Genomic DNA, 25,974 nt, shown 5'->3' on the forward strand with positions numbered 1-25,974 from the left:
GGCCCATTCTTACCCCCAAACCCGCAGTGGGGGAGGGGGAGAGGGGCTGGATGGAGGGCGAGAGCGGGGTGGATAGAGAGCGAGAGGGGGGGGTGGATGGAGAGCGAGAGGGGGGGTGGATGGAGAGCGAGAGGGGGGGGTGGATGGAGAGCGAGAGGGGGGGGTGGATGGAGAGCGAGAGGGGGGGTGGATGGAGAGCGAGAGGGGGGGTGGATGGAGAGCGAGAGGGGGGGTGGATGGAGAGCGAGAGGGGGGGTGGATGGAGAGCGAGAGGGGGGGTGGATGGAGAGCGAGAGGGGGGGTGGATGGAGAGCGAGAGGGGGGGTGGATGGAGAGCGAGAGGGGGGGTGGATGGAGAGCGAGAGGGGGGGTGGATGGAGAGCGAGAGGGGGGGTGGATGGAGAGCGAGAGGGGGGGTGGATGGAGTGCGAGAGGGGGGGTGGATGGAGTGCGAGAGGGGGGGTGGATGGAGAGCGAGAGGGGGGGTGGATGGAGAGCGAGAGGGGGGGTGGATGGAGAGCGAGAGGGGGGGTGGATGGAGAGCGAGAGGGGGGGTGGATGGAGAGCGAGAGGGGGGGTGGATGGAGAGCGAGAGGGGGGGTGGATGGAGAGCGAGAGGGGGGGTGGATGGAGAGCGAGAGGGGGGGTGGATGGAGAGCGAGAGGGGGGGTGGATGGAGAGCGAGAGGGGGGGTGGATGGAGAGCGAGAGGGGGGGTGGATGGAGAGCGAGAGGGGGGGTGGATGGAGAGCGAGAGGGGGGGTGGATGGAGAGCGAGAGGGGGGGTGGATGGAGAGCGAGAGGGGGGGTGGATGGAGAGCGAGAGGGGGGGTGGATGGAGAGCGAGAGGGGGGGTGGATGGAGAGCGAGAGGGGGGGTGCATGGAGAGCGAGAGGGGGGGTGCATGGAGAGCGAGAGGGGGGGTGCATGGAGTGCGAGAGGGGGGGTGCATGGAGTGCGAGAGGGGGGGTGCATGGAGTGCGAGAGGGGGGGTGCATGGAGTGCGAGAGGGGGGGTGCATGGAGTGCGAGAGGGGGGGTGCATGGAGTGCGAGAGGGGGGGTGCATGGAGTGCGAGAGGGGGGGTGCATGGAGTGCGAGAGGGGGGGTGCATGGAGTGCGAGAGGGGGGGTGCATGGAGTGCGAGAGGGGGGGTGGACGGAGTGCGAGAGGGGGGGTGGACGGAGTGCGAGAGGGGGGGTGGACGGAGTGCGAGAGGGGGGGTGGACGGAGTGCGAGAGGGGGGGTGGACGGAGTGCGAGAGGGGGGGTGGACGGAGTGCGAGAGGGGGGGTGGACGGAGTGCGAGAGGGGGGGTGGACGGAGTGCGAGAGGGGGGGTGGACGGAGTGCGAGAGGGGGGGTGGACGGAGTGCGAGAGGGGGGGGTGGACGGAGTGCGAGAGGGGGGGTGGACGGAGTGCGAGAGGGGGGGTGGACGGAGTGCGAGAGGGGGGGTGGACGGAGTGCGAGAGGGGGGGTGGACGGAGTGCGAGAGGGGGGGTGGACGGAGTGCGAGAGGGGGGGTGGACGGAGTGCGAGAGGGGGGGTGGACGGAGTGCGAGAGGGGGGGTGGACGGAGTGCGAGAGGGGGGGTGGACGGAGTGCGAGAGGGGGGGTGGACGGAGTGCGAGAGGGGGGGTGGACGGAGTGCGAGAGGGGGGGTGGACGGAGTGCGAGAGGGGGGGTGGACGGAGTGCGAGAGGGGGGGTGGACGGAGTGCGAGAGGGGGGGTGGACGGAGTGCGAGAGGGGGGGTGGACGGAGTGCGAGAGGGGGGGTGGACGGAGTGCGAGAGGGGGGGTGGACGGAGTGCGAGAGGGGGGGTGGACGGAGTGCGAGAGGGGGGGTGGACGGAGTGCGAGAGGGGGGGGTGGACGGAGTGCGAGAGGGGGGGTGGACGGAGTGCGAGAGGGGGGGTGGACGGAGTGCGAGAGGGGGGGTGGACGGAGTGCGAGAGGGGGGGTGGACGGAGTGCGAGAGGGGGGGTGGACGGAGTGCGAGAGGGGGGGTGGACGGAGTGCGAGAGGGGGGGTGGACGGAGTGCGAGAGGGGGGGGTGGACGGAGTGCGAGAGGGGGGGTGGACGGAGTGCGAGAGGGGGGGTGGAGGGAGTGCGAGAGGGGGGGTGGAGGGAGTGCGAGAGGGGGGGTGGATGGAGTGCGAGAGGGGGGGTGGATGGAGTGCGAGAGGGGGGGTGGATGGAGTGCGAGAGGGGGGGTGGATGGAGTGCGAGAGGGGGGGTGGATGGAGTGCGAGAGGGGGGGGTGGATGGAGTGCGAGAGGGGGGGTGGATGGAGTGCGAGAGGGGGGGTGGATGGAGTGCGAGAGGGGGGGTGGATGGAGTGCGAGAGGGGGGGTGGATGGAGTGCGAGAGGGGGGGTGGACGGAGTGCGAGAGGGGGGGTGGACGGAGTGCGAGAGGGGGGGTGGACGGAGTGCGAGAGGGGGGGTGGACGGAGTGCGAGAGGGGGGGTGGACGGAGTGCGAGAGGGGGGGGTGGACGGAGTGCGAGAGGGGGGGTGGACGGAGTGCGAGAGGGGGGGTGGACGGAGTGCGAGAGGGGGGGGTGGACGGAGTGCGAGAGGGGGGGTGGACGGAGTGCGAGAGGGGGGGTGGACGGAGTGCGAGAGGAGGGGTGGACGGAGAGCGAGAGGAGGGGTGGACGGAGAGCGAGAGGAGGGGTGGACGGAGAGCGAGAGGAGGGGTGGACGGAGAGCGAGAGGAGGGGTGGACGGAGAGCGAGAGGAGGGGTGGACGGAGAGCGAGAGGAGGGGTGGACGGAGAGCGAGAGGAGGGGTGGACGGAGAGCGAGAGGAGGGGTGGACGGAGAGCGAGAGGAGGGGTGGACGGAGAGCGAGAGGAGGGGTGGATGGAGAGCGAGAGGAGGGGTGGATGGAGAGCGAGAGGAGGGGTGGATGGAGAGCGAGAGGAGGGGTGGATGGAGAGCGAGAGGAGGGGTGGATGGAGAGCGAGAGGAGGGGTGGATGGAGAGCGAGAGGAGGGGTGGATGGAGAGCGAGAGGAGGGGTGGATGGAGAGCGAGAGGAGGGGTGGATGGAGAGCGAGAGGAGGGGTGGATGGAGAGCGAGAGGAGGGGTGGATGGAGAGCGAGAGGAGGGGTGGATGGAGAGCGAGAGGAGGGGTGGATGGAGAGCGAGAGGAGGGGTGGATGGAGAGCGAGAGGAGGGGTGGATGGAGAGCGAGAGGAGGGGTGGATGGAGAGCGAGAGGAGGGGTGGATGGAGAGCGAGAGGAGGGGTGGATGGAGAGCGAGAGGAGGGGTGGATGGAGAGCGAGAGGAGGGGTGGATGGAGAGCGAGAGGAGGGGTGGATGGAGAGCGAGAGGAGGGGTGGATGGAGAGCGAGAGGAGGGGTGGATGGAGAGCGAGAGGAGGGGTGGATGGAGAGCGAGAGGAGGGGTGGATGGAGAGCGAGAGGAGGGGTGGATGGAGAGCGAGAGGGGGGGTGGATGGAGAGCGAGAGGGGGGTGGATGGAGAATCCCCCATGGAAGAACCCCAAAAGTGCCCCACTTGTGACAGGATACTTTCCAGGACTGGATCAGACTCTGAATGTGGCTCTCCAGCAGGGATACGACTTCCTCAAATCCTGCCCTGAAATGAGGTCAATCCTTCATGAAATCCTCCCCACTCCACCAAGAGTGTCTTTCTGCCGTCCACCTAACCTTCGTAACCTCTTAGTTCATCCCTACGAAATCCCCAAACCACCTTCCCTACCCTCTGGCTCCTACCCTTGTAACCTCCCCCAGTATAAAACCTGTCTCATGCACCCTCCCACCACCACCTACTCCAGTCCTGTAACCCGGAAGGTGTACACGATCAAAGGCAGAGCCACGTGTGGAAGCACCCACGTGATTTACCAACTGACCTGCCTACACTGTGATGCATTCTATGTGGGAATGACCAGCAACAAACTGTCCATTCGCACGAATGGACACAGGCAGACAGTGTTTGTTGGTAATGAGGATCACCCTGTGGCTAAACATGCCTTGGTGCACAGCCAGCACATCTTGGCACAGTGTTACACCGTCCGGGTTATCTGGATACTTCCCACCACCAACACCAACCTATCCGAACTCCGGAGATGGGAACTTGCTCTTCAATATATCCTCTCTTCTCGTTACCCACCAGGCCTCAATCTCCGCTAATTTCAAGTTGCCGCCACTCATACCTCACCTGTCATTCAACAACTTCTTTGCCTCTACACTTCCACCGACTGACATCTCTGCCCAAACTCTTTGTCTTTAAATATGTCTGCTTGTGTCTGTATGTGTGGATGGATATGTGTGTGTGTGTGCGCGCGCAAGTGTATACCTGTCCTTTTTTCCCCCTAAGGTAAGTCTTTCCGCTCCCGGGATTGGAATGACTCCTTACCCTCTCCCTTAACACCCACATCCTTTCATCTTTCCCTCTCCTTCCCTCTTTCCTGATGAGGCAGCCGTTGGTTGCGAAAGCTAGAATTTTGTGTGTATGTTTGTGTTCCTATCGACCTGCCAGCGATTTCGTTCGGTAAGTCACATCATCTTCGCTTTTATATATATTTTTTCCCATGTGGAATGTTTCCCTCTAATATATATATATATAGCTCAGTTGTTTGAGAAAATTTGCTGCCAGAATGTCAAATGTACTTTTGGCCACTTGTAGGTCACATTGGTTATGTTCCCCTTCCCTACCACCCCGCCTCCACCAACCTAAGTTTCCAACAGGTGCTTATGGCAGTGACAGCTACAGCACGGTTAAGATGAATGACAAAATTAGTAAATGAGGGTAAAGCTCTCACATTCCCACAAACAAGGAAAAGCTAAATACTGATAGAGAAAAGCTTACAATATTGGTTTCCACACAGACACAGTAAAAGGAAATTATTAACACAAATATATTTATGCATCTGCTAATATTGCTACTGCAGAAGTGCTGTATTTGTTCTGCACACATTGTACCACTCAATTAGCTTTTTTCTTTTTTTATATAGCAAATGCCATGAGAATCTTTCAGATAAGTGGCCCAAAAAAATAAAGCTTTTATGCCACAACTTTTGTAAGGGATAAATTTGTGATACTGGATATGGTGGATGCATAGAAAGTCCACCCATCAGGTAGGAGATCTCAGAAAAATCATGGAAGAAAACAAATATGGATGTAACAAGAGGGCAGTTGCTGTAAACTTAACTTTGGTGCCGTGCATAGATGTTCACTTACAGCTATAATTGTACCAAGAGTGTGGCTGCATCATTATACCATTTGACTACGAAAAGTGGTGGAGAGTAAACCAGCTGTGAAATTGTACTGTACTCCACATAAAACAAGTGTTCACCGCTTTTTACATCAAAGGCCATTTGCTGTGCCTGTTCATCATCGCAGAAAATTTCTCTCTAGTTTTGGATTCCTAGGACAACCACCATAGGTGCCCAGATGGCATACGTGAGTTGTTCGCTGTGAGTCCTGGAGATTGCTAGTGGTGCAAGCAAAACGATTATATTTATTTTTATTTGTACAGATTTAGGTCAAATTCACAATTACACTAAACTGTAAAATAATTAAATTTATAGCTTACATGGCATCCATAATTCACCACTTCACTACCGTAATAGTGATACTGGAGAGACGCAGAAAGTTATGATATCTTACATGTTATCTATTTTGTACAATAATGATGTGGCATTGCTTTTCAGAATGAAGGAACTTTCATTTAAGGAAAACTAGTGGAATTCTTGGCTTCATCTGGCTATTTGTTTACTCCAGTTCTAACCTCCTTGACCTCAATTACCTTTCACTCCATTCTCTGTCCATGTCCCCTTCCCTCCCCTCCCCAAGGGCCTTCTAGGGTGATGCATTGATGCAAAAGGTCAAGGTGATGGTAAACTGATGCGATGCGAAATCATAGGTATGCCCCTACCGCCCCCCCCCCCCCTCATGTAGTGCTTAAAGTGTCTGGAATTTAAGTATGTCTCTGCATTGCAGCTCTAACCTTATCTGTAGAGATTGTGGATAAGTATCACTTGCAAATGTCCTGTGTGCCCCTCTCCGCATCTGTGTCCACTGTGGAAAGCACCACACTCCCTGCTCACCAGATTACACTCTTTTCTACAGAGTGAATAAGATACGAGAATACAAGACTCAAGACAAACCTACTGACAAAGAGGCCAAAAGGAAGTGCAAGCTGTTGTCCCCAGCATGTACACAATGTCATATGCTACAGCTACAAAGACATTTCCCCTTTGCCGATGGTACTCCTGCCTATTACTCTTTCTGTATTGGGCCCTCAGGGCCACTTATCCATCCCTGCCCCCCCTGATGGTTTGGGGCCTCCCCTCCTGCTGCCTTTTCCATACATGTTTTGGGATTGATAGCTTCCCATCCACCAGGGACATTTGTCCCCACCTCGAAGCCTGAGACAAATACGCTTCTTCTGGCTGCTCTTGGCAGGAAGGGGTCCTTGGGGACACTTCCTTCCATGGGTTGCACTTATCTAAAACTGGACACCAGCAAGTGGCTGAAGAAGCCACTGGCTGTTGGTTGCACTGCTTCATGATCATTATCTTCACCTGAAACTGAGTCAGAGAAGCCCTTGGCATCATCAAAATCCTCTAAGGAGAGGAAAGACAAGAAAAGTGCTTGAAGGAGGAGGACCTTCCAGTAACCCCACACTGGCAGATCTCACCTGTTCAACTCCTGTGGCCAATACAGTGAATCCAGCAACCCCTGATGACCCAGTTCTCACCACACAATGGAACTTGGAATGGAGTTTGCACATATGTTCTGGATACACTCTCTAGCAAACGTCAGCCCCTTGGTACACCTTTGGAGGCTGTGCGTGCTTAGGTAAGTGCATTTCAGCATATTACTGTCTGCAGTGTTTACCTCCCTCTTGATGACAAAGCATCTTATGACATATCATTTGCATTGGTTTCTCAGGTCCCCTCCTCCCCCTCCCCAATCTTTCCTAATCTTGGACAAGTGCAGTACACATAACCCTTTGTGGGTTTTAACCATGATCACTGGTCATCATAAGGCCTCGAAAACTTATTGGCACAACTTTAACTTTGCGTCTTGAATACTGATACCGCCGTCTTGAATACTGATACCGCCACACTCTTCAGCATGTTACACAGAATTTTCTTGGCCATTAACCTTTTCATCTGCAGCCCTTGGCTTCTCACATCCATCCAATGGGGAGTTCATGATGACCTGTGTGGTTGTGACCATTCCAAAATCTCTCTGTCCCTACCTCAGCATCACTACCCTGGATGCATGCCCAGATGGGCTCTCACCATTGCTGATGGCAGTGCTTTTGGCTTTGCTGTTGGCCTTTTCTCCCCACTGCATAGAGGCATCAACAATGCAGTCCAGAATACAATTACAGCGATTCATTTGGCAGCTGATTTAACAATCGCCTGTTTGTGTTCTTCTCTGACCGAAGAGTACCTTGGTGGTCATCAGAGATTGCAGAGGCCATTAGCGATAGTAGGCAGGCGCTCCAGCACCATAAGTGGCACCGACCAATGAAGCATCTTATTTACTTTAAGTGGCTTCATGCCCGTGTCTGCCACCTGATGAAATGATGTAAACAAGAACGCTGGGAGCAGCATGTTTCAACCATCGGACCACATATCTCTAATATGAAACTTCCTGGCAGATTAAAACTTTGTGTGGGACCGAGACTTGAACTCGGGACCTTTGCCTTTTGTGGGCAAGTGCTCTGCCATCTGAGCATACCCAAGCATGGCTCACGCCCTGTCCTCACAGCTTTACTTCCACCAGTACCTCATCTCCTGTTGTCTTCATATCAGTGCACGCTCCGCTGCAGAGTGAAAATCTCATTCTGGTCACATACCTCTCCTTCGCAGGTTTGACCTAAGATGAGATGTGCCTAATATACCATACACTAGTAGGTGTATCTGCTACTGCCTTGAAATTGCACTGTCTTCACTGACCCAGACACTATTGCTGAACAATTTGCTCTGCATATGCCAAAGTCTCAGCATCTGTGAATTGTCAACCTGTCTCATATTCCCAAGCAATGGGTGGAGCAAAAGCAATTATCTTTTACTACATGCCACCTAGAGCTGTATAAAGCCCCATTCATTGAGTGGGAATTCATCAGTGTCCTAGCCCTCTGCCCTGATACAGTCCCAGAGCTAGGTCACATCCACAACCAAATGATGAAGCACCTTTCAGTGGATTGTCAGCAACATATCCTTGCCATCTGCAACTGTGCCTGGGGCGAGAGCCAGTTCCCATTGCAACAATTAGAAAGCACCATTATCACAGTGCTGAAACTGGGTAAGTGCCTTTACATATGAGCAGTTTTCGCCCAGTTAGTGTCACCTATGTTCTCCATAAATTACTTGAATGATCAGTTAGCTGGCAGCTGTGTGGCTCCTTGAGTCTCATAATCTTCTAACTGCATCCCAGTGTGATTTTTGCCGAGGCTGTTCCACTACTGATGATCTGGTTTGCCTGCAGTCTGCCAGCCAATCAGCTTTTGCTCAGTGTCAATGCATTATTGCCTCCTTCTTCAACCTGCAAAAGCTGTATGCCTCCAGGAACTGACACCATATCCTTGCTATCTTACACAAGTGGAATCTGTGGGATCCATTCCCAATTTTTATCTAGAATTTCCTGTCACAGTGTGTGTTCTGGGTTCTAGTTGGTGCCTCGCTCAACACTCCCCACATCCAACAGAATGGAGTCCTGCAGGGCTCTGTACTGAGGGTCCTTGTCTTTCTGCAAGCCATCAATGGTCACCTCCAGCTGTGAGGTCATCAGTATCACCATCCTTGCATGCTGACTATTTTTGCCTCTTACTATAGCCCCTCTAGTGTGGGTGTCACTGAATGTAGACAGCAAGGTGCCATATGAAAGACACTGTCATGGGCACTCACCCATGGATTTTGGTTTTTGCTGCCAAGACCCATGTCATGGTTTTCTGTCAACATCGTATGGTTCATCCACAACCAGAACTTTTTCTTCCTGACAAACTACTCAAGTGGCAGAAACTTACTGCTTTTTAGGACTGGTCTTTGGTTCTTTGTTAACATGAATTCCCAGTATTTTGCATTGTAAGTGAAAGTGCTTGCTGCACCTCAGTACACTGTCACGTGAGTAACACCAGCAGGGGTGTGTGGTGCACTACCCTTCTGCAGCTTTACAAAGCCATGATACAATCCTATCTTGGTTATGGGAGTCTGGCATATGATTCAGCATCATCCTCAGCATTGTGCATACAGGATCTGATGCACAATTGTGGGATTTGATTTGCAACAGGAGCCTTTTGAACTAGTCCTGTGGACAGATTACTCATGGAGGCTTGGGTCCACTCACTGTGTATCAGGTGCCAACAACTATTTCTCAGTTATGCTACCTATGTTTGCAACTCTCCTAAGCATCCAAACTATCATCCTCTCTCCAAACATGGAAACCCTTGCTCTTCAATATGTCCTCTCGCCTCGTTACCCACCAGGCCTCAATCTCCGCTAATTTCAAGTTGCCGCCACTCATACCTCACCTGTCATTCAACAACTTCTTTGCCTCTACACTTCCGCCTCGACTGACATCTCTGCCCAAACTCTGTCTTTAAATATGTCTGCTTGTGTCTGTATGTGTGGATGGATATGTGTGTGTGTGCGCGCGCGCGCGAGTGTATACCCGTCCTTTTTCCCCCCTAAGGTAAGTCTTTCCGCTCCCGGGATTGGAATGACTCCTTACCCTCTCCCTTAAAACCCACATCCTTTCGTCTTTCCCTCTCCTTCCCTCTTTCCTGATGAGGCAGCCGTTGGTTGCGAAAGCTAGAATTTTGTGTGTATGTTTGTGTTTGTTTATGTTCCTATAGACCTGCCAGCGCTTTCGTTCAGTAAGTCACATCATCTTTGTTTTTATATATATATATATATATATATATATATATATATATATATATATATATATATATATGAGAAGCAGAGTTGCTGCCAGGTAGTCTGAAAGCTACAATCTTCACAATAACTTAAAAGTGATAAAAAGTGAACAACTGCATTACTGGCTATTACCATGGACTTCAGTCAGTATTGAGCTTAGTGTTCTTAGAAATATGGGGAGTGTGGATGAGTGTGTTTTAGTGCTAAGTGTACCAGTGTTGCATTTTTCAGTGTGAATAAAGTGTTTGAGAATAATTGGCATCTAATTTACCTACATCGTAACAATACAATAAAATGGATCACTATGTAACACAGAAAAAAAGTAGAAACATCTGATGATTCTGGTCACCATTCAGCCACAAAAATACCACCAGATGTAAAAGCAGAGCCCAGCACTTCATCGAAACTTCCACAATAAAGTTCATCGACTGATTCCTTTAATCCTATGGATATTGGCAATTATTTGAATATGTTAGGATCAGGAAATATTAGTGCTGATATAAAACACAAGCTTCTCGCAGCCCCAAGAAAACCTGGAAATGGTTATGCCTTTCCTACTTCTGAGCACAACAAGGGAGTTCCGGTTGAATGTAGACATGTGCACGATAATCATTTTGAACAATATCCATGGCTGGTGTTCTCACAAGTCAATAAGGGACTTCTTTGGATTAACTGTTCAATTTTTGTGAAGAATAAAATGGCTTGAGGAAAGAAATCCATTATAGCCAAGAAACTTGTGACTGAACCACTAAAAGTTTGCCGAACTTAGTAAAGATGGTGACCCTGAGACCCACTCTCAGCTCAAGCACCATGTTGAAGTGTCAACAGGTGCAAGATTATTTTGGCAACACGAGGAACGCAAACTTGAGGTCATAAATCAATTGTCAAGACACAGAATGGAAAGCATAAGGGAAACAGACCATCTTGTACCTATAATAAAAACAATCATATTTCATGGAAAGCAAAATATTCCCCTACAGGGGCACACAGATGATGAGAGTATATTAGAAAACGATAATGATCGTGAAAGTATAGTGAGTAACACGGGAAACTTTAGAGCTCTTATAAGATTTAGAATTGACGCTGGAGACTTGAAACTAAAACATCACCTTGAAACCACTAAAGCAAATGCCACTTCCATACATAAAACAATGTGTAACGAACTTAAGTCATGCTGTGAAACAGTGATGTTATCGAGATTACTGGAGGAAATCAAAGACTCTCATTATTACACCATAATCTTTGATGGGACTATGGACATAGTGCACATTGCCCAATTGAGTTTAGCTGCAAGTATCAATGAAGATAAGGATTGTAGTGGAAACATTCATGATGAATCTCAAGAGTGTCAACATGAACAGCGTATTGTTACTGGTGAAGTATTTAAGTACAACGATTCTAGGGAGAATGGAAAGCCTTTCTCTGTCCCTGGAGAACTGTGTGGGTATAGAATGTGATGGTTGCTCAGTTAGTATGTCAGAATTGATAGGAACTGTGGCTACAATATTAAAGAAAGCTATCAACGAGCAAGTAGCACCATGTTGAGGTCATCAGCTCAACCTTGCTGTCTCTCGCAGATGCGAAGTTCCAAGTGTGAGAAACTCACTTGGTACTATTGAAGAAGTAGTATCATTCTTTACAGTGTCTAGCAAGCGGTTTGCAACCTTGAGGAGTCACCTAAAACACTTGCTCCACTCACACTGTCAAATGAGATGGGTTGAGCGACATGATGCTGTTATTCAATTCGCAGCTGATCTCCAAATAGTTTGCCAAGTTCTTCAAGAAATACAGTTTTGAAGGGATAGAACAGCAGCTGCCAAAACCAATATTTTTGCTTGAGTTCTCTGTTATTGTGAGTTTATCACTCTGTTTACACTGAGTGACACTATGTGCATAACATATCCAGTCAGCAAAATCTTGCAAGTCTCTATCTTGGACGTCACAATGGCAGAAGTAAAATTAGATTCGATGTTCAAGGTGTATGACGACATGAGAGCTAATGCTGATATCCGCTTTGCTTGTATTGTTAGAGGCAAAGGCAGTTATTGTAGAGTTAGACATGAAGGCAAGTGTTCCTTGTCTTACAGGCAGACAAAGACACTGGGAAAACTGCGATCAGAATGATGATGCTATGACATATTGGAAAAAACTTTGTATTCCAACACTGGACAATGTTACAACTGGCATGAGAGAATGTTTTGCTGAAGAAAATATTTATCATATAAAATTCAACATACTTTTGCCTTCACAACTACTGAAACATGATGGTAGTGATCCAGTGCGCAAAGTGAATGATTGCTTAACTGAACTACCATTCTTTGAAGAAGAATCACTCTGATTAAAAAGAGACTAACAAGACAGATTCTTCAATACAAGCAATGACCATAAATGCCCTTAATGATTGGCATTTGTAATGCAAGCATAGTCTCTCTGTCCTAGATCTGACTATCCTCCTTTGCACACAGTGTACAAAATATTTGCCTGTCTACCTGCATCTGTTGCTACAGTAGAAAGAACTTTTAGACTTTGTGGTGTACAAAGACATTTTGCCAGGAAGAATAGGTGCACAGAATTCATCATTTTAGGAACACTAACACAATTGTATCTTTTTTATAGCATAAGATGGCATTGTCTTCTATATGTGTATAATCAGTTTGAGTAAAACTTTCTTAAACTTTCCATGTGACTTAATAAGAAATAATGACAGAAAAAGTAAAGGTGGCTTAAGATATCTTTAGTGTCCCTTCCCAGTTTTTCTTTATCTGCCACTATCTCATATGAGATCTGGTGCAAGTTCTGTTGGCCAGCTCTTAACTGTAGCTCGTTTGCAACAACAAAATCTGTTGGTTGGGCTCAGAGGACATCCTAGGCTCACTTTTTGGCTGTTGGCTGAAGAGGTAATGAACGTTTCTTAGTGAGACAAAAGAATATCTTTTAATTTGTAGAGTCAAGCTGCAGATGAACAACTATCACCAAATTTGGAGCAGAGTTTAAGACTCAGATCAGACCTTTTATTAGTTTTGTGATCTCCACTACATATTCTGTGGAACATGGTAGGGTCCTCAAGTAGCAGCAATGAGTATGTTTCGGAGATGTAATCTCATCTTTACAAAACTGTAATGTGTAGATTTGTGCAGTCTATTGCACAGTCGTCTTTTGTTTGTTTTGAATGGCCAGCAAATGCTTGTCACAGAGCTTCAAACTGCAGTATGTAACACCAGCAGAGCACTGTACAGGATGCACAATTACTACTGAAAGAAAAGCATATTTTATTCACACCAGTAGAAGATATCAGGTATCAATCACTTAATGCTCCTAGTATGCATTGTTGCTGCTTTCAGATGCAGTGATGCAACTGCACTACCAGTGAGTGTTGACCATAATGGCACAGTGAGAGGAGGAATATTGCACTGGCTGAATGTTTGTTGCCATCATTGTGGGTTGACCCCAGCAAGCAAAATTATACCATATTGTGAAAATTGTTTTTATCAAGAAATGATCATAAGTACGGAATGCCAATATTACACATTCATGTCCACAACACTGCCCAAAGGACTGCTGTAAGGAAAACACGTTCCGATTGTTGGAACAGGATACGACAATACATCTAAATGTCTGAAAGAACAGACCCCACATACACAATTAAGGTGATGTCAGACAATGATCCTTGCAATGTAGATGCACACCACACTAACTCTTACAGGAACCAATTAGACACCATGTGTACTGAGGATCATGAGCATGAGCACTGCATTAGTGGTGTGTGAATAAGTTGAGAATTGGGTGTGACAGGAAGCACGCTAGAGTAGTCCATGCAGATGTGATGACCACTGTGTCTAGATGGCATAGTTGTCACTGCATTGCCTAGTCAGCATGAAACTCTGTTTCAAATCCTGGTTCAGCACAAATTTTAAACCCTCCCCATTGATGTAAATTAATGCCCATAGACAACTAATGTCTACTTCCTTTGTGCTCTGAGTCATTGTGCTATAGGATCAAAATACTATCTGTCCCCTTGGACATGTCCAAAAGATTAGACAACACATGCATATTTCATGTGTCGAGATTAGATATTAATAAAATTTATTTTGCAGTGATAGTGACTCCTTCCATTTATGTTTAACCAAAAATACGTAGCTTTACTTCGGGATACATTTCATAACCTTGTTTAGTCAAAAATCTTTGCTCCTGAATGTAGCATTACTGAGCTGAAACAACACCCATAGCAGTCAAAACCAATTTGCATGTATGCATTGGGTTACCATTACTTAAAACAAGGATTAATTTGGTACATTATTCGACAGCTAACAATACCGTAATTTAATCGGGGTTGTTTCAGAATCAAGTTACAAAAGTAGTGCTCTGTCTCTCTAATTTTATAATTACATTCCTTCCATGTCTCTCTAGTCAAGAGGTGCAATCTCATATTTTTGTAACTTTAAAGCACATTTGCAGTCTGTTGCACAGCTCTCAATTCTTTTGAATGAACAACTACACAGTGCAGTAATGCATTAGCCTCCACTGGTGAAACATCAAAACAATATCAAGTTATACATTGCTTTCTCTGTGTGTTTTATAGTTAATTCTTGAATAGTAGTACTGGAATGGATATCACATGTGCATGCCGTGTGCAGATGGAGAAGCTGGCCTCAGTTCACGAACATCTGAAGATGCTTTTTGCCATGTTCAGCAGCGTTCAGACTGCTTCCTATTGTAGTAGTGGTGGCTGAGAATTTGGCTTGTCACATGGGATGCCTAAGGTGCCACCTATTTTGCCCATTGGCTCTGCTGTCATGACACCTTGTGGTGTACACAATGTGGCTGAGTTGTCCTCATCAAATGGTGAGGGATGGGTCGCAACAGTTAGCGCTGTTTGAGGGAGAGAGTGATGTGGAGACTGCCTCACCCATTGACCCTATGAGTGGACTGGCAGGGGTTCATTTGTCAGGGTCCAGACAGGCCCAAGTGGAGAGAAGTTTTCTAGTTAATCAGGGCCTCCAATGTCAAATGCATTATGGAGCTCCTTAGGGAAATGGTGTCCAGTACTGGAAATTAATCCCGTGTGTACTGAATATGTCTGCCAGGGAGCCTCATCCGAGATGTGGAAAATGTCCTGCTGTGGCTATCAGGCACATAGGGTGTGTTTGGGTTCTGAGGCCACCTTCAGTTTATATTGAGAGGTAGCACAAATGGCGAAGAGCCCCTGTGTCACACGTAAGTGCATGCAGCACACACGGTTTGTATCAGCATTCCCAGAACTGATTCGAGTCCTTTGGTTTGGTGTGAGTGGAGGGTCTCAACCAAAGGCTTCATCGATTCTCTGACTGTCCAGACTGCAGACTGCTGGCCATGCGTTATGAGGTGGAGAATTCTAGGAATACTTGATGGGTCAGGGCTGCACTACACAAAGCAAGCTTTTTTTAGGCTAGGCAGTTGTTTGGGGTCCTCTGATGAATGCATGCTAGTCAGTGCAGAGATACAGAAATCAGACTACATACAAAGTAATGACCATACTACTATCAAAATGTTAACAGTAAATTCTTGATGTATTTGCAGATCCAGAATTTAATGCCCTCCAGGAAAGTTGTCATGATCAAAATACTTTTGGAACTGATAGCTGGCTGAATCCTGAGGTAGAAACACTTGAAATATCTAGCAAAGCAAGGAATGTACAATGAAGAGACAGAGGAGACACCACTGGGATGGGAGTGCCAGAAGAGACGAGGGGAGAGGAAGGAAGAGAATGAATATGGATAAAATTTGTACTAAAAATCAAAGCACATGCTATTGGTGGTAATTCCTCAAATACTAGTGCAAGTAGGATTCTCAGATTCATTAATCTTTTTGAACAGTTGATTCGCCGGGAAATTTTCAAATTTTATATCAGACTAAACAGTTTCACATGACCAGTAATTATGGGATCCATTTCCATTCTTGCAGATGAAATTATGTTTTCAAGAGCCATCATACAGAATTACAATCTCAGTCAAGATTTTTACACCAGCTAGGTATGTCTGTAGTTTTGCACGTAGCTAGTGATCATCATCTGCTTTCCTCCAAAGATACCCCAGACTGGTAAATGACTGCCTGTATCGATGTCTCTGACCCAATGATATTATGTAGAACCTGAAAAGTCTCCATGTTCTTTGTAAAATCAGTTGCTCATGTATGATTGTGGCAGTTGTATGCTTCAAACATATATCTTTTTACAAACACATGAATTTCCATTAACTATTGCCAGTCACCACTGTACATACTTTTTTTGAACTGAGAGTACAACTGTGTTTCCTCAGCATTTTCAAATTTTGTTATTAAACTAAAGTGGGTCTTTTCTGTCTGCAATCCAGTTACTCACCACATACTTATTCATTGTGTGATTTATAGTCCATTTAATGTTTGCCCATATTCCTCTATGTAAATCATATTGGAAGTAAATGACATTCACTCATTGCCTAAATGGGATGCTGATAACTACGTACCTGCTCTTTCTAGCAAATTTATTCTCCTACCCTTCTTTAAGGACCCATTACATCCATTTACCATTGTTGATTTGCTGGCATCATGATCACTAACCCCTCTATGCACTAATACCATCTATAAGGACATGCTTGTTCATAGTTACAAGGTCTAAAGTATTTCAATTTTGTGTGGGCTGTCGAAGTAGCAGCTTACAACAGTTTTCAGACAACTGTTCAAAAGTACTTCACAAGACTGCCTGTCCATACCACTTGCAATGTATGCACAGACATCTTAGTCTCTACTCAGTAGGTTAGGATCACCTACTTTTTCTGCACTACTTTGTGTAGACTTTTCTTGAATGATTCTGTAACTGTCACAGCAGTATAACATGGTGAATAAAAACATCCAATGCTGGTGTTCACATACACAGATCCATTAAGGAAACTGCTTTAAAACAGGAAATCATAGCTTGAGTCTTGCTAGCAATTATCATATAACTTCGCCAATGCTATCTCATGTAATTCTTATTTGTGCTTATGTGAAGAAGCAATTCTACAAACTCACAAACTAAACTGTTTCACCAGCTCAAAGGTAATATTTAAATCCATATGGGGTAAAGTGTAACAAAATATTCTATTTTACCTGTTTCCTCGTTTCCAACCTGGGGCATACTAAATAATGTAAGTCTTGTCATCTTTACCCTAAAGTAAAAACAGGACTGATCAAGTGAATACACACACAATTGACAACCATCTCATTTTCACCCCAACTCAGCAATGATTAATTCCATGCAGTCATATAAATTCCAAAATTACCTCTTCCTTCGCACCCTCCTCCAACTCTTCTTTTACATTCATGCTGATTGGGAATACTTGGCCCTGTGGCAAAAATAACAAACTGTAATAAAAACAATTTTGTCAAAACAAAACAAAAATTTTGTGAAAAACTGACATACTGAGCCTGTGGCTGTATACGAAGTATAGGTTGATTCTTACACATAAGATTACAGCAACCAGCCACTTTTTATAAAATGGTTAAAATGGCTCTGAGCACTATGGGACATAACTGCTGTGGTCATCTGTCCCCTAGAACTTAGAACTACTTAAACGTAACTAACCCAAGGACATCACACACATCATCAATGCCCGAGGCAGGATTCGAACCTGCGACTGTATCGGCCATGTGGTTACGGACTGTAGCGCCTATAACCACTCTGCCATTACAGACAGCCCACTTTTTATAATGCTATTTATTCACTTAAATAGCACAATTACCGATTTTAAACCGATTGTTCCATCTTCATACGGCTAGTTCACTTTTTACATTACATTTTGAGTTTTGTTTCCCCATCTGACAAAACTTCTTTGGAGTGGTAATGCCCTACAACCAAAACAATATGTGAGACAGTGTCTTTTTAATCGTAATTGTGCTTCACAATAATTTTAAGTGATCTAAACAAATTATCATTAAATGGAAGATGTTTTGGTTACTTACAATGAAGAAATCTTGTCATTGCGTTCCACTGAAGGTTGTTTAATATCTTGCAACATCGATAACTGTATAATGCATTTTTTGTGAATATATATGCATAGAATGTAATGCACCACTTACACAGAAGTTTCGTCACATGGATGTATGCATACAAAGATGACGATATTACATCCATAACAATGCCAAAGTCTTCCACTCTCAGAGATATTTCATTATGTACTTGCATGTGATGGATATTTACAAATTGCTAATGTTACATTACTTACTACTTACATTGAAAGAGAACTGATTAAAATGAAAATAAACAAATGGAGCAGTCAGTTATAAAGTGTTACTGCAGTGATATTATGTAAATATTATGGTATACATTGGAACAAAGTTAATGAGAAGGGCGAGACCTACATAAATAAATGTTACAACTATGGACACATTATTGCATACATTGAAAGCAGTAAATGGGTTCGGATGGATGTGCACATATAAATATTGCAAATATTTTAAAAATGGACATTTATTTATTTATTTACTTTTTCTTGTACTTTAATTTGGAAAGCAAGTGAATGAAATTTTGAAGAAAGACAGCATTGGCTAACTCTGTTTGTTCATAGAGGAGATTTTGTGGTGATTTGCTTTCATATACATATAATTCAATCTCCTCAAGCAAATGGAATGTCATGGGGTGACCTTTCCTCACCTTTTATTAATTTACTGCCAAAAGTTGGTTCTGAGTCCTAATTAGTGGTTTTCCTTTTTAATTGGCATTCTTGAGCTGCCATGCATGCACATCCACTTACTGAATCACTTACACATTTTCGGCAGTATACCTTAATAGAATTTTCTCTCTGTCTGAAGCTAGTTATATCAATCTGTGCACACTCATTCTCTATTAATTACTTAACTGCTCATGGGGGGCAAGATTTAAATAGACTTGCTCTGTCTGCCTGAAGGCAGCTCTAGAAATCAGTGCACCGGTTTACTTTATTAAATTATCTACATGCACTTTGAAGTGTATTTTAAAAATTTCCTTTTTCTAGTGGTTCCAAGGCAGCTATAAATTCCTCCGTCTTCCAGTACAGCTATTCAGTTTTAACCTTTGAGATGAGTTATGCAACTGTCTTGTCTTAAAGAGACATCTGTTTCCAAATAATTATTTGTTCATTTGTTGAAGCATTTTCTTTAGTTGCAGTTTGTGAAGGTGGAAATTTTGAATCTAAAATCTAAGAACTGGTGTCAGACACAGCTTTTGTCTTTAACTATTGCCTTATTTAAATTATCACTAAACTAAAGTGCGTAATGTCTTAAATTTGATAGTTCAGAGTATTGTTTGTAATCCTGCTAATGTATCTGATTTTAGTTATTTTTCTTAAATAAATACATTTTAATAAACAATGGTGACTCATGTGAAGCCCAATCCATCCAGTCTTTCCACTTAATTTCCCCTTTTCCTGCTGTATGTTTGGTTGGTAACAGGATGGTTATTTTCCTGGAAGTAAAGGGGGAAGGTATCCTCATACTGTCATTCACAATGATATGTGTGTGTGTGTGTGTGTGTGTGTGTGTGTGTGTGTGTGTGTGTGTGTAGGTACCCACTGCTGAACATGAGATCCCATGACTGTCCAAGTTTGTCCTTATTGAAGAAGCAACAGTTAATCTACAAATTTAAAGTGCATCAGTTTCCGTGTAAGGGCAGTGTTGCCAAACTTGAGGCTCGTCTGCAAGCCGGTGTGGACAACTGCTTGGTGATTAGTACCAACTGCACCGTGGAGGTATATGTTGCACTATCTGACTGAGCTCCGGCCATGACAACCTTGTGTCAGAATGTAGAGTATTTAGGAAGTAGTCAAGCCCACCGTAAGCAAAGATATACAATTCAGGCACAATTGATCCATTGGGATAATCACTTATGTGGTATTCCACAATGTAATCTCTATTCTAAGCCAGTTATATTGGCTCTGCAGTTACAGGGGTAGGTGCATGACTTGCAATGTGGTGTCAGTCACCATGATTTAAGAAAATTAAGAGCAATAGGTGGTGAACAAGATTCTCCTACCAACAGGTAACTCCTGGAAGTAGTAGCAATGCCACAGACACCTTTAAGGACCAGAATGGAATTCATTTGGGAAATTACCTTACCAAATAATATTACTGCTTGAAGCTATAATGGAACTTTCAATTTAGAATTTAAAGACAGGTGAAATCCATTCTGTGGATCATGGCCAAATTTACATTTCATGCTGACACTTTGGCCATCTCCAATAACATTGTTGTTCAGGCATTGTACCCCCTGTGCTAAGCTGTGTTTTCAGTTGAATTTTACACAAAATTGCAACATTGAGGGAGTTGTGGAAATCAATTATTGGGGTGACATTGTCATCTCATATTAAGAGGCTGCTCAAGCATAAACATTTTTGGCTAGTGCCGTTTCCTCATGAACTTTTTCCTGGGTACATAGATGAATGCATATCGCTATTCCATCCTTGGAATTGCAAGTCACAGAGATACAAAAACTCAATAATATATTACAGAAAATGCAGCCACACGACCGTTTATTGATCACCTTCGCTAATAAATGCACATCTTTTACTGAATTAGAGGCTTTCGTGTCCGCCATTGAAACCTGAGTTTCGCAGACCAGCAGTGATGGGGGCTTAAGTGTCATTATCAGGATGGGGATCGAGATTCCAGGCAATTTAAAAGGACACCACCCATACGGAACAAGCGTAGGATGTGTTTCCAGTGTAACAAAGAGTTGTATTTGGTATGGCAATGTCTGGTTCCATGGAAATAGAGTCAAAGAGCTGACATCACAAGGAATGAAAGAGGCATGGTAGTGCTCTACTGCCGAAATGCTGTGTCTGTGCCACGTCCGAGGTAGGGGAAACCCTGCCTTACCTTTGGGCACAACTAAACCAGGAACCAGTGTGCACCCTCATCCACTCTGGCAGTTCAGTTTCTCATTTAGATTATCTGTGGTATTTGGAGTTCTGCCATATCTGAATTGTCTCATTTGCATCTGTCCTCCCAATGTTGAGCTCTCACTGGGCAGATGTAGCCTCTGATTAGCAAAACTGAGTATGGGAAAATTTTCTTGGCCTGTGAAGTGGACAGTAATTATAAATCTTTCAGTGAACTTAATTTTGGAGTGTGTTTTTCTAAGTGGTAGTGTGTTGTTGTTAGATTGTCAAGGCAGGGTTGTTTATTTTTAGTTTAACCCAGCTGAAAAATTCACATTGTGCTCCTGTCAGGTTGCCACAGGAATTCGTAATGTGTTACTGCAATGTTCACAATTTGAGCTCTGTCACCTTGGTCTAGTAGAGATGAAGCAGGTACTGGAAGCTCTTGATTGTTTACCATAGGTGTTGACTAACAGATTGGACATCACCAATAAAATCCAGTACAAGATTCACCTTACAAATGACATTCCAGAGAGGCAGGATCTTTACAGGCTTTCTCCATTAAAGACGAAATGTATATGTGCTCTAATTAATAATATCTTGTTCGATGAAGTCATCAGACCCTCAACCTCAGCCTATGCTTCTGCCATATTCTCAGTATCTACGGGCAGCAGTGGGGTTTTCATCCAGTCGTGGGTTATCATGCAGTTAATGAGAAGGTAGTTTTGGAATCTGTGCCACTTACCAAACTGCATAATTCTTTTACTTGGTTCAGTCGGGCTCAGTATTTTACTGTCCTGGATCTCAATCTTATTTATTATCAGATCATGTTAACAGAGGATTCCAAGCATATCACTGCCTTCTGTACAGATTGGAACCTCCACGATTTTAACAGGGTGCCCTTTGGTTGCCATTATGTCTTGCCTTCTAGATTTTGTTATTAGTGATTTCACGTTCAAGTGTGTGTGTATTTAGCTAGATGGAATGGTAATTTACAATTCTAGTCTGTCTGAACACTTGCAACATCTTGAGGCAGTTCTGGTTTATCAGAGGGAGGTGGGACTTACTGTGAAACCATCTAAAATGACACTGGCACATAGGTTTCATTATTGGGACATCTTAGTTGACTCTTATTGCATTAGAATTGACCAGGAGCAAACTAGTGATTTGCGAAAAATTCCAGCTCCTAGAAATAAGAAAGGTGTGGCACACTTCAAAGGCATGACAATTTTTTTTCGAAATTTTGTGCCCAATTTTGCTAAATTACTGGGACACCTTAACGATTTAAGAAATTTCAAATGGGATGAAAGTCATCCGGAATCTTCTGAAGTGATTAAGGTGGCACTTAGCAACCCACTAGTATTACCCATACCCAATTTTGAGCTCCTGTTCCTCTTGCAGACAGACACCTAACTCTTCTGGAATAGAAAGTGGCAGGTGTCCTCCTGCAGGAACAGAATGGGAGAGGAGGTGTTGCGGGTTGATGCCCTATAACCTATGCATCTTGGAAATTTTCATCTGCGGGGATGGAGTATTCTATGCATGAATGGGAAGCCTTGGTGGTTTTGTTTGCCCTTGAGAAATTCAGAATTTATTTGGAACACCAGGAATTTTGTTTTGAGACTGACAATCAAGCTCTTAGTTAGGTTTTGGCTCATTATTTCCTTAACACCCTCCTAGGCAGTCATTTGGACATTTATAAAACTGTTGTCAAGATCAGACCATACATCACCTAGTCTTCCCAGTGTATGGAAGCCCAGAGGTTGGTGGGGGCCAAGGTCATTCAACATGTCACCTTGTCCTCCCTGTATAAGGATGTCCAGAGGTTGGTGGGGGAGTGAGAGCAATAAGGGAGCTAAGATCAACCCAAATTCCCTCATGGGGCTTTTAGAGTCTACCCATTAGGAATGCCTGATGCATAAATTTCTTGTTGATTATATAGGTCTACTTCCTCATGTGTGTGGGGGTATTAGGCACCTCTTAGTTATCATAGATGACTTTTCTCGTTTTTTTTTTACTCATTCCAAGCAGAGGAGTGACCATCCTGGTAGCTATCCAGCATGTCTTATGAATTTTTTCTATTTACAGGCCACCCAGGATGCTTGTTAGCTTTTGTTTCCCAGCTATTCATGACATTCTGGCCTAACAATTCACAGCAAGGTTCAGACGAAGTGGGACATGTCAGTACCATGGCTCAATTTTGTCTTTTACACTGCACAACTCAAGTCCCTGGACGCTACCCCTTATGCTAGCACATCTGGCCAATTCTCCTCTTGTCAACCTGTGCTCAATCAATGACTTGCTTCCAGAACAAGTCACCCTAGCAGTAACACAGCACAACTGGTGCTAGGCTGGGTAAATACTAAAATTGCACATTACAAGCTAGCCATCTGCTACAATCAGGGACTAAATGATTGAGTGTAAAGGTTGGGGACAGAGTGCAAGTTTGAAACCCTAATATTGCTCAAAAATGGGAGTTGGGGCACTAGCAAGATAGCTGCTCAGTTCTTGGGACCCTGTGAGATTGTCAGGGTGGTGAGCCTGGTAAACCTTCTGGTTCTGAATTTACACAAAAGTAAAGCTTCATGCATGCACATTACACAGTCGAAGGAGAGTCAGATGTAAAGGGCTCCTGAATGGTAGGGAAGGGGGAATTTGGTTTGGTGGGGAAGGTTGAGCCATGGTGCACTCCCTCTTTGAATTCCAGCCCCATGTGTCAGGCAGATGTCACTTCTCACAGCTCTGAGCTCATGGTGCCAGTGGGCATTGTGGAGCCAAACTGGGTGTACAGGAACAGCAGTGGATCTCACAGACAGTTGGTGTCTTAAAGGTGTACTGGAGGGTGAACCATGCAGGGGTCATGGGCAGCATGTGCTTTTTGGCTGAACTTCATGTGCCACTTTAATTATCACCATCACTAAAAAAAAATCTTCTTTCAATAATGGTAGCTGCCATAGTCTGATCAGCCCCAATATTATCATCACTCATCTAAAAGCTGGTATGTTCACCTCTGGCACAGGTAACGGAAGGGAGACATTGTAGCATGGAAGCAATGAGGCCTTGGTAGATCACTGGATGATGTTGGCACCATATCTGTACACTCAGGTCACCTCATTCCCATAAATTCTGAAAGGGGGAATGATCTCTGAAGTTATGTTAAATCACATCCCAAATGTGTTCGATCAGGTTCACAGCTCACGAGTTGGGTGGCCATCACATCAATTGGAATTCACCACTGTGTTCCTCAAACCATTCTATCACACTTGTGGCCTTGTGAAATGATGCATTATTTTGATGAAAAATGACACTGCCAGTGGGAAATATGATCGGCGTGAAGGGGTGGACCTAACATGAACCATGGACCTTGCCACTGGTAGGGAGGCTTGTGTGCCTCAGCAGTACAGAGAGCCATTCGGTAGGTGCAACCCCAATGGAGGGGTGTCTGTTGAGGGGCCAGACAAATGTGTGGTCCCTGAAGAGGAGCAGCAGTCTTTTCAGTAGTTGCAGGGGCAACAGTCAGGATGAATAACTGATCTGACCTTGTAACATTAACCAAAGAACCCTGCTGTGCTCACACTGCGGACAAATGAAAGCAAGGGGAAACTATGGCCATAATTTTTGCTTAGGGGATGCAGCTTTAATGTGTGGTTAAATGATGGCATCCTCTTGGGTAAAATATTCCAGAGGTAAAATAGTCCCCCATTCAGATCTCCGGGTGGGTGTAACTCAGGACCATGTCGTTATCAGGAGAAAGAAAACTGGCATTCTACGGATTGGAAAGTGAAACGTCAGATCCCTTAATTAGGAAGGTAGATTTAAAAATGGAAACGGATATGTTAAAGCTAGATATAGTGGGAATTAGTGAAGTTCGATGACATGGGGAACAAGACTTCTGGTCAGATGAATACAGAATTACAAATACAAAATCAAATAGGGATAATGGAGGAGTAGGATTAATAATGAATAAAAATAGGAGCACATATAAACTACTACAAACAGCATAGTGAACACATTGTTGTAGCCAAGATACACACAAAGCCCACACCTACCATAGTAGTACAAGTTTATATGCCAACTAGCTCCACCGATGAAGAGATTGAAAAAATGAATGATGAGATGAAAGAAATTATTTAGATAGTGAAGGGAGACGAAAGTTTAATAGTGGTGGGGGAGTGGAATTCAATATTAGGAGGAGGAAGAGGGAGAGGAAGAGAGCAGGAAGAGGAAGAGAGCAGGAAGAGGAAGAGAGCAGGAAGAGGAAGAGAGCAGGAAGAGGAAGAGAGCAGGAAGAGGAAGAGAGCAGGAAGAGGAAGAGAGCAGGAAGAGGAAGAGAGCAGGAAGAGGAAGAGAGCAGGAAGAGGAAGAGAGCAGGAAGAGGAAGAGAGCAGGAAGAGGAAGAGAGCAGGAAGAGGAAGAGAGCAGGAAGAGGAAGAGAGCAGGAAGAGGAAGAGAGCAGGAAGAGGAAGAGAGCAGGAAGAGGAAGAGAGCAGGAAGAGGAAGAGAGCAGGAAGAGGAAGAGAGCAGGAAGAGGAAGAGAGCAGGAAGAGGAAGAGAGCAGGAAGAGGAAGAGAGCAGGAAGAGGAAGAGAGCAGGAAGAGAGCAGGAAGAGGAAGAGAGCAGGAAGAGAGCAGGAAGAGGAAGAGAGCAGGGAGAGGAAGAGAGCAGGGAGAGGAAGAGAGCAGGAAGAGGGAGAGGAAGAGAGCAGGAAGAGGGAGAGGAAGAGAGCAGGAGGAGGGAGAGGAAGAGAGCAGGAGGAGGGAGAGGAAGAGAGCAGGAGGAGGGAGAGGAAGAGAGCAGGAGGAGGGAGAGGAAGAGAGCAGGAGGAGGGAGAGGAAGAGAGCAGGAGGAGGGAGAGGAAGAGAGCAGGAGGAGGGAGAGGAAGAGAGCAGGAAGAGGGAGAGGAAGAGAGCAGGAAGAGGGAGAGAGCAGGAAGAGGAAGAGAGCAGGAAGAGGAAGAGAGCAGGAAGAGGAAGAGAGCAGGAAGAGGAAGAGAGCAGGAAGAGGAAGAGAGCAGGAAGAGGAAGAGAGCAGGAAGAGGAAGAGAGCAGGAAGAGGAAGAGAGCAGGAAGAGGAAGAGAGCAGGAAGAGGAAGAGAGCAGGAAGAGGAAGAGAGCAGGAAGAGGAAGAGAGCAGGAAGAGGAAGAGAGCAGGAAGAGGAAGAGAGCAGGAAGAGGAAGAGAGCAGGAAGAGGAAGAGAGCAGGAAGAGGAAGAGAGCAGGAAGAG

At 45.8% G+C, this 25,974-nt stretch overlaps 1 protein-coding gene across 3 annotated transcripts in view; it reads right to left on the minus strand.

Moving 5' to 3' along the window:
- Positions 1-25,974, minus strand: part of LOC124720405 (zinc finger protein 99-like) — a 146,652-nt gene that overhangs the window by 113,051 nt on the left and 7,627 nt on the right. Inside the window, exons 2-3 of one of the 3 annotated variants that reach the window (XM_047245742.1) lie at positions 17,640-17,745; positions 17,181-17,243 (exon numbers count right to left, since the gene is read on the minus strand). In XM_047245742.1, the coding sequence (XP_047101698.1) occupies positions 17,181-17,222 (42 nt within the window). In that variant the 5' untranslated portion in view covers positions 17,223-17,243; positions 17,640-17,745. Of the gene's footprint in view, positions 1-17,180; positions 17,244-17,639; positions 17,746-25,974 lie in introns of those variants that run through there. The other 2 variants (XM_047245745.1, XM_047245743.1) reach the window with 2 other exon arrangements.

The sequence above is a fragment of the Schistocerca piceifrons genome, chromosome 11 (assembly GCF_021461385.2).
Source record: "Schistocerca piceifrons isolate TAMUIC-IGC-003096 chromosome 11, iqSchPice1.1, whole genome shotgun sequence".
In the NCBI taxonomy this organism is placed as follows: Eukaryota; Metazoa; Arthropoda; class Insecta; order Orthoptera; family Acrididae; genus Schistocerca; species Schistocerca piceifrons.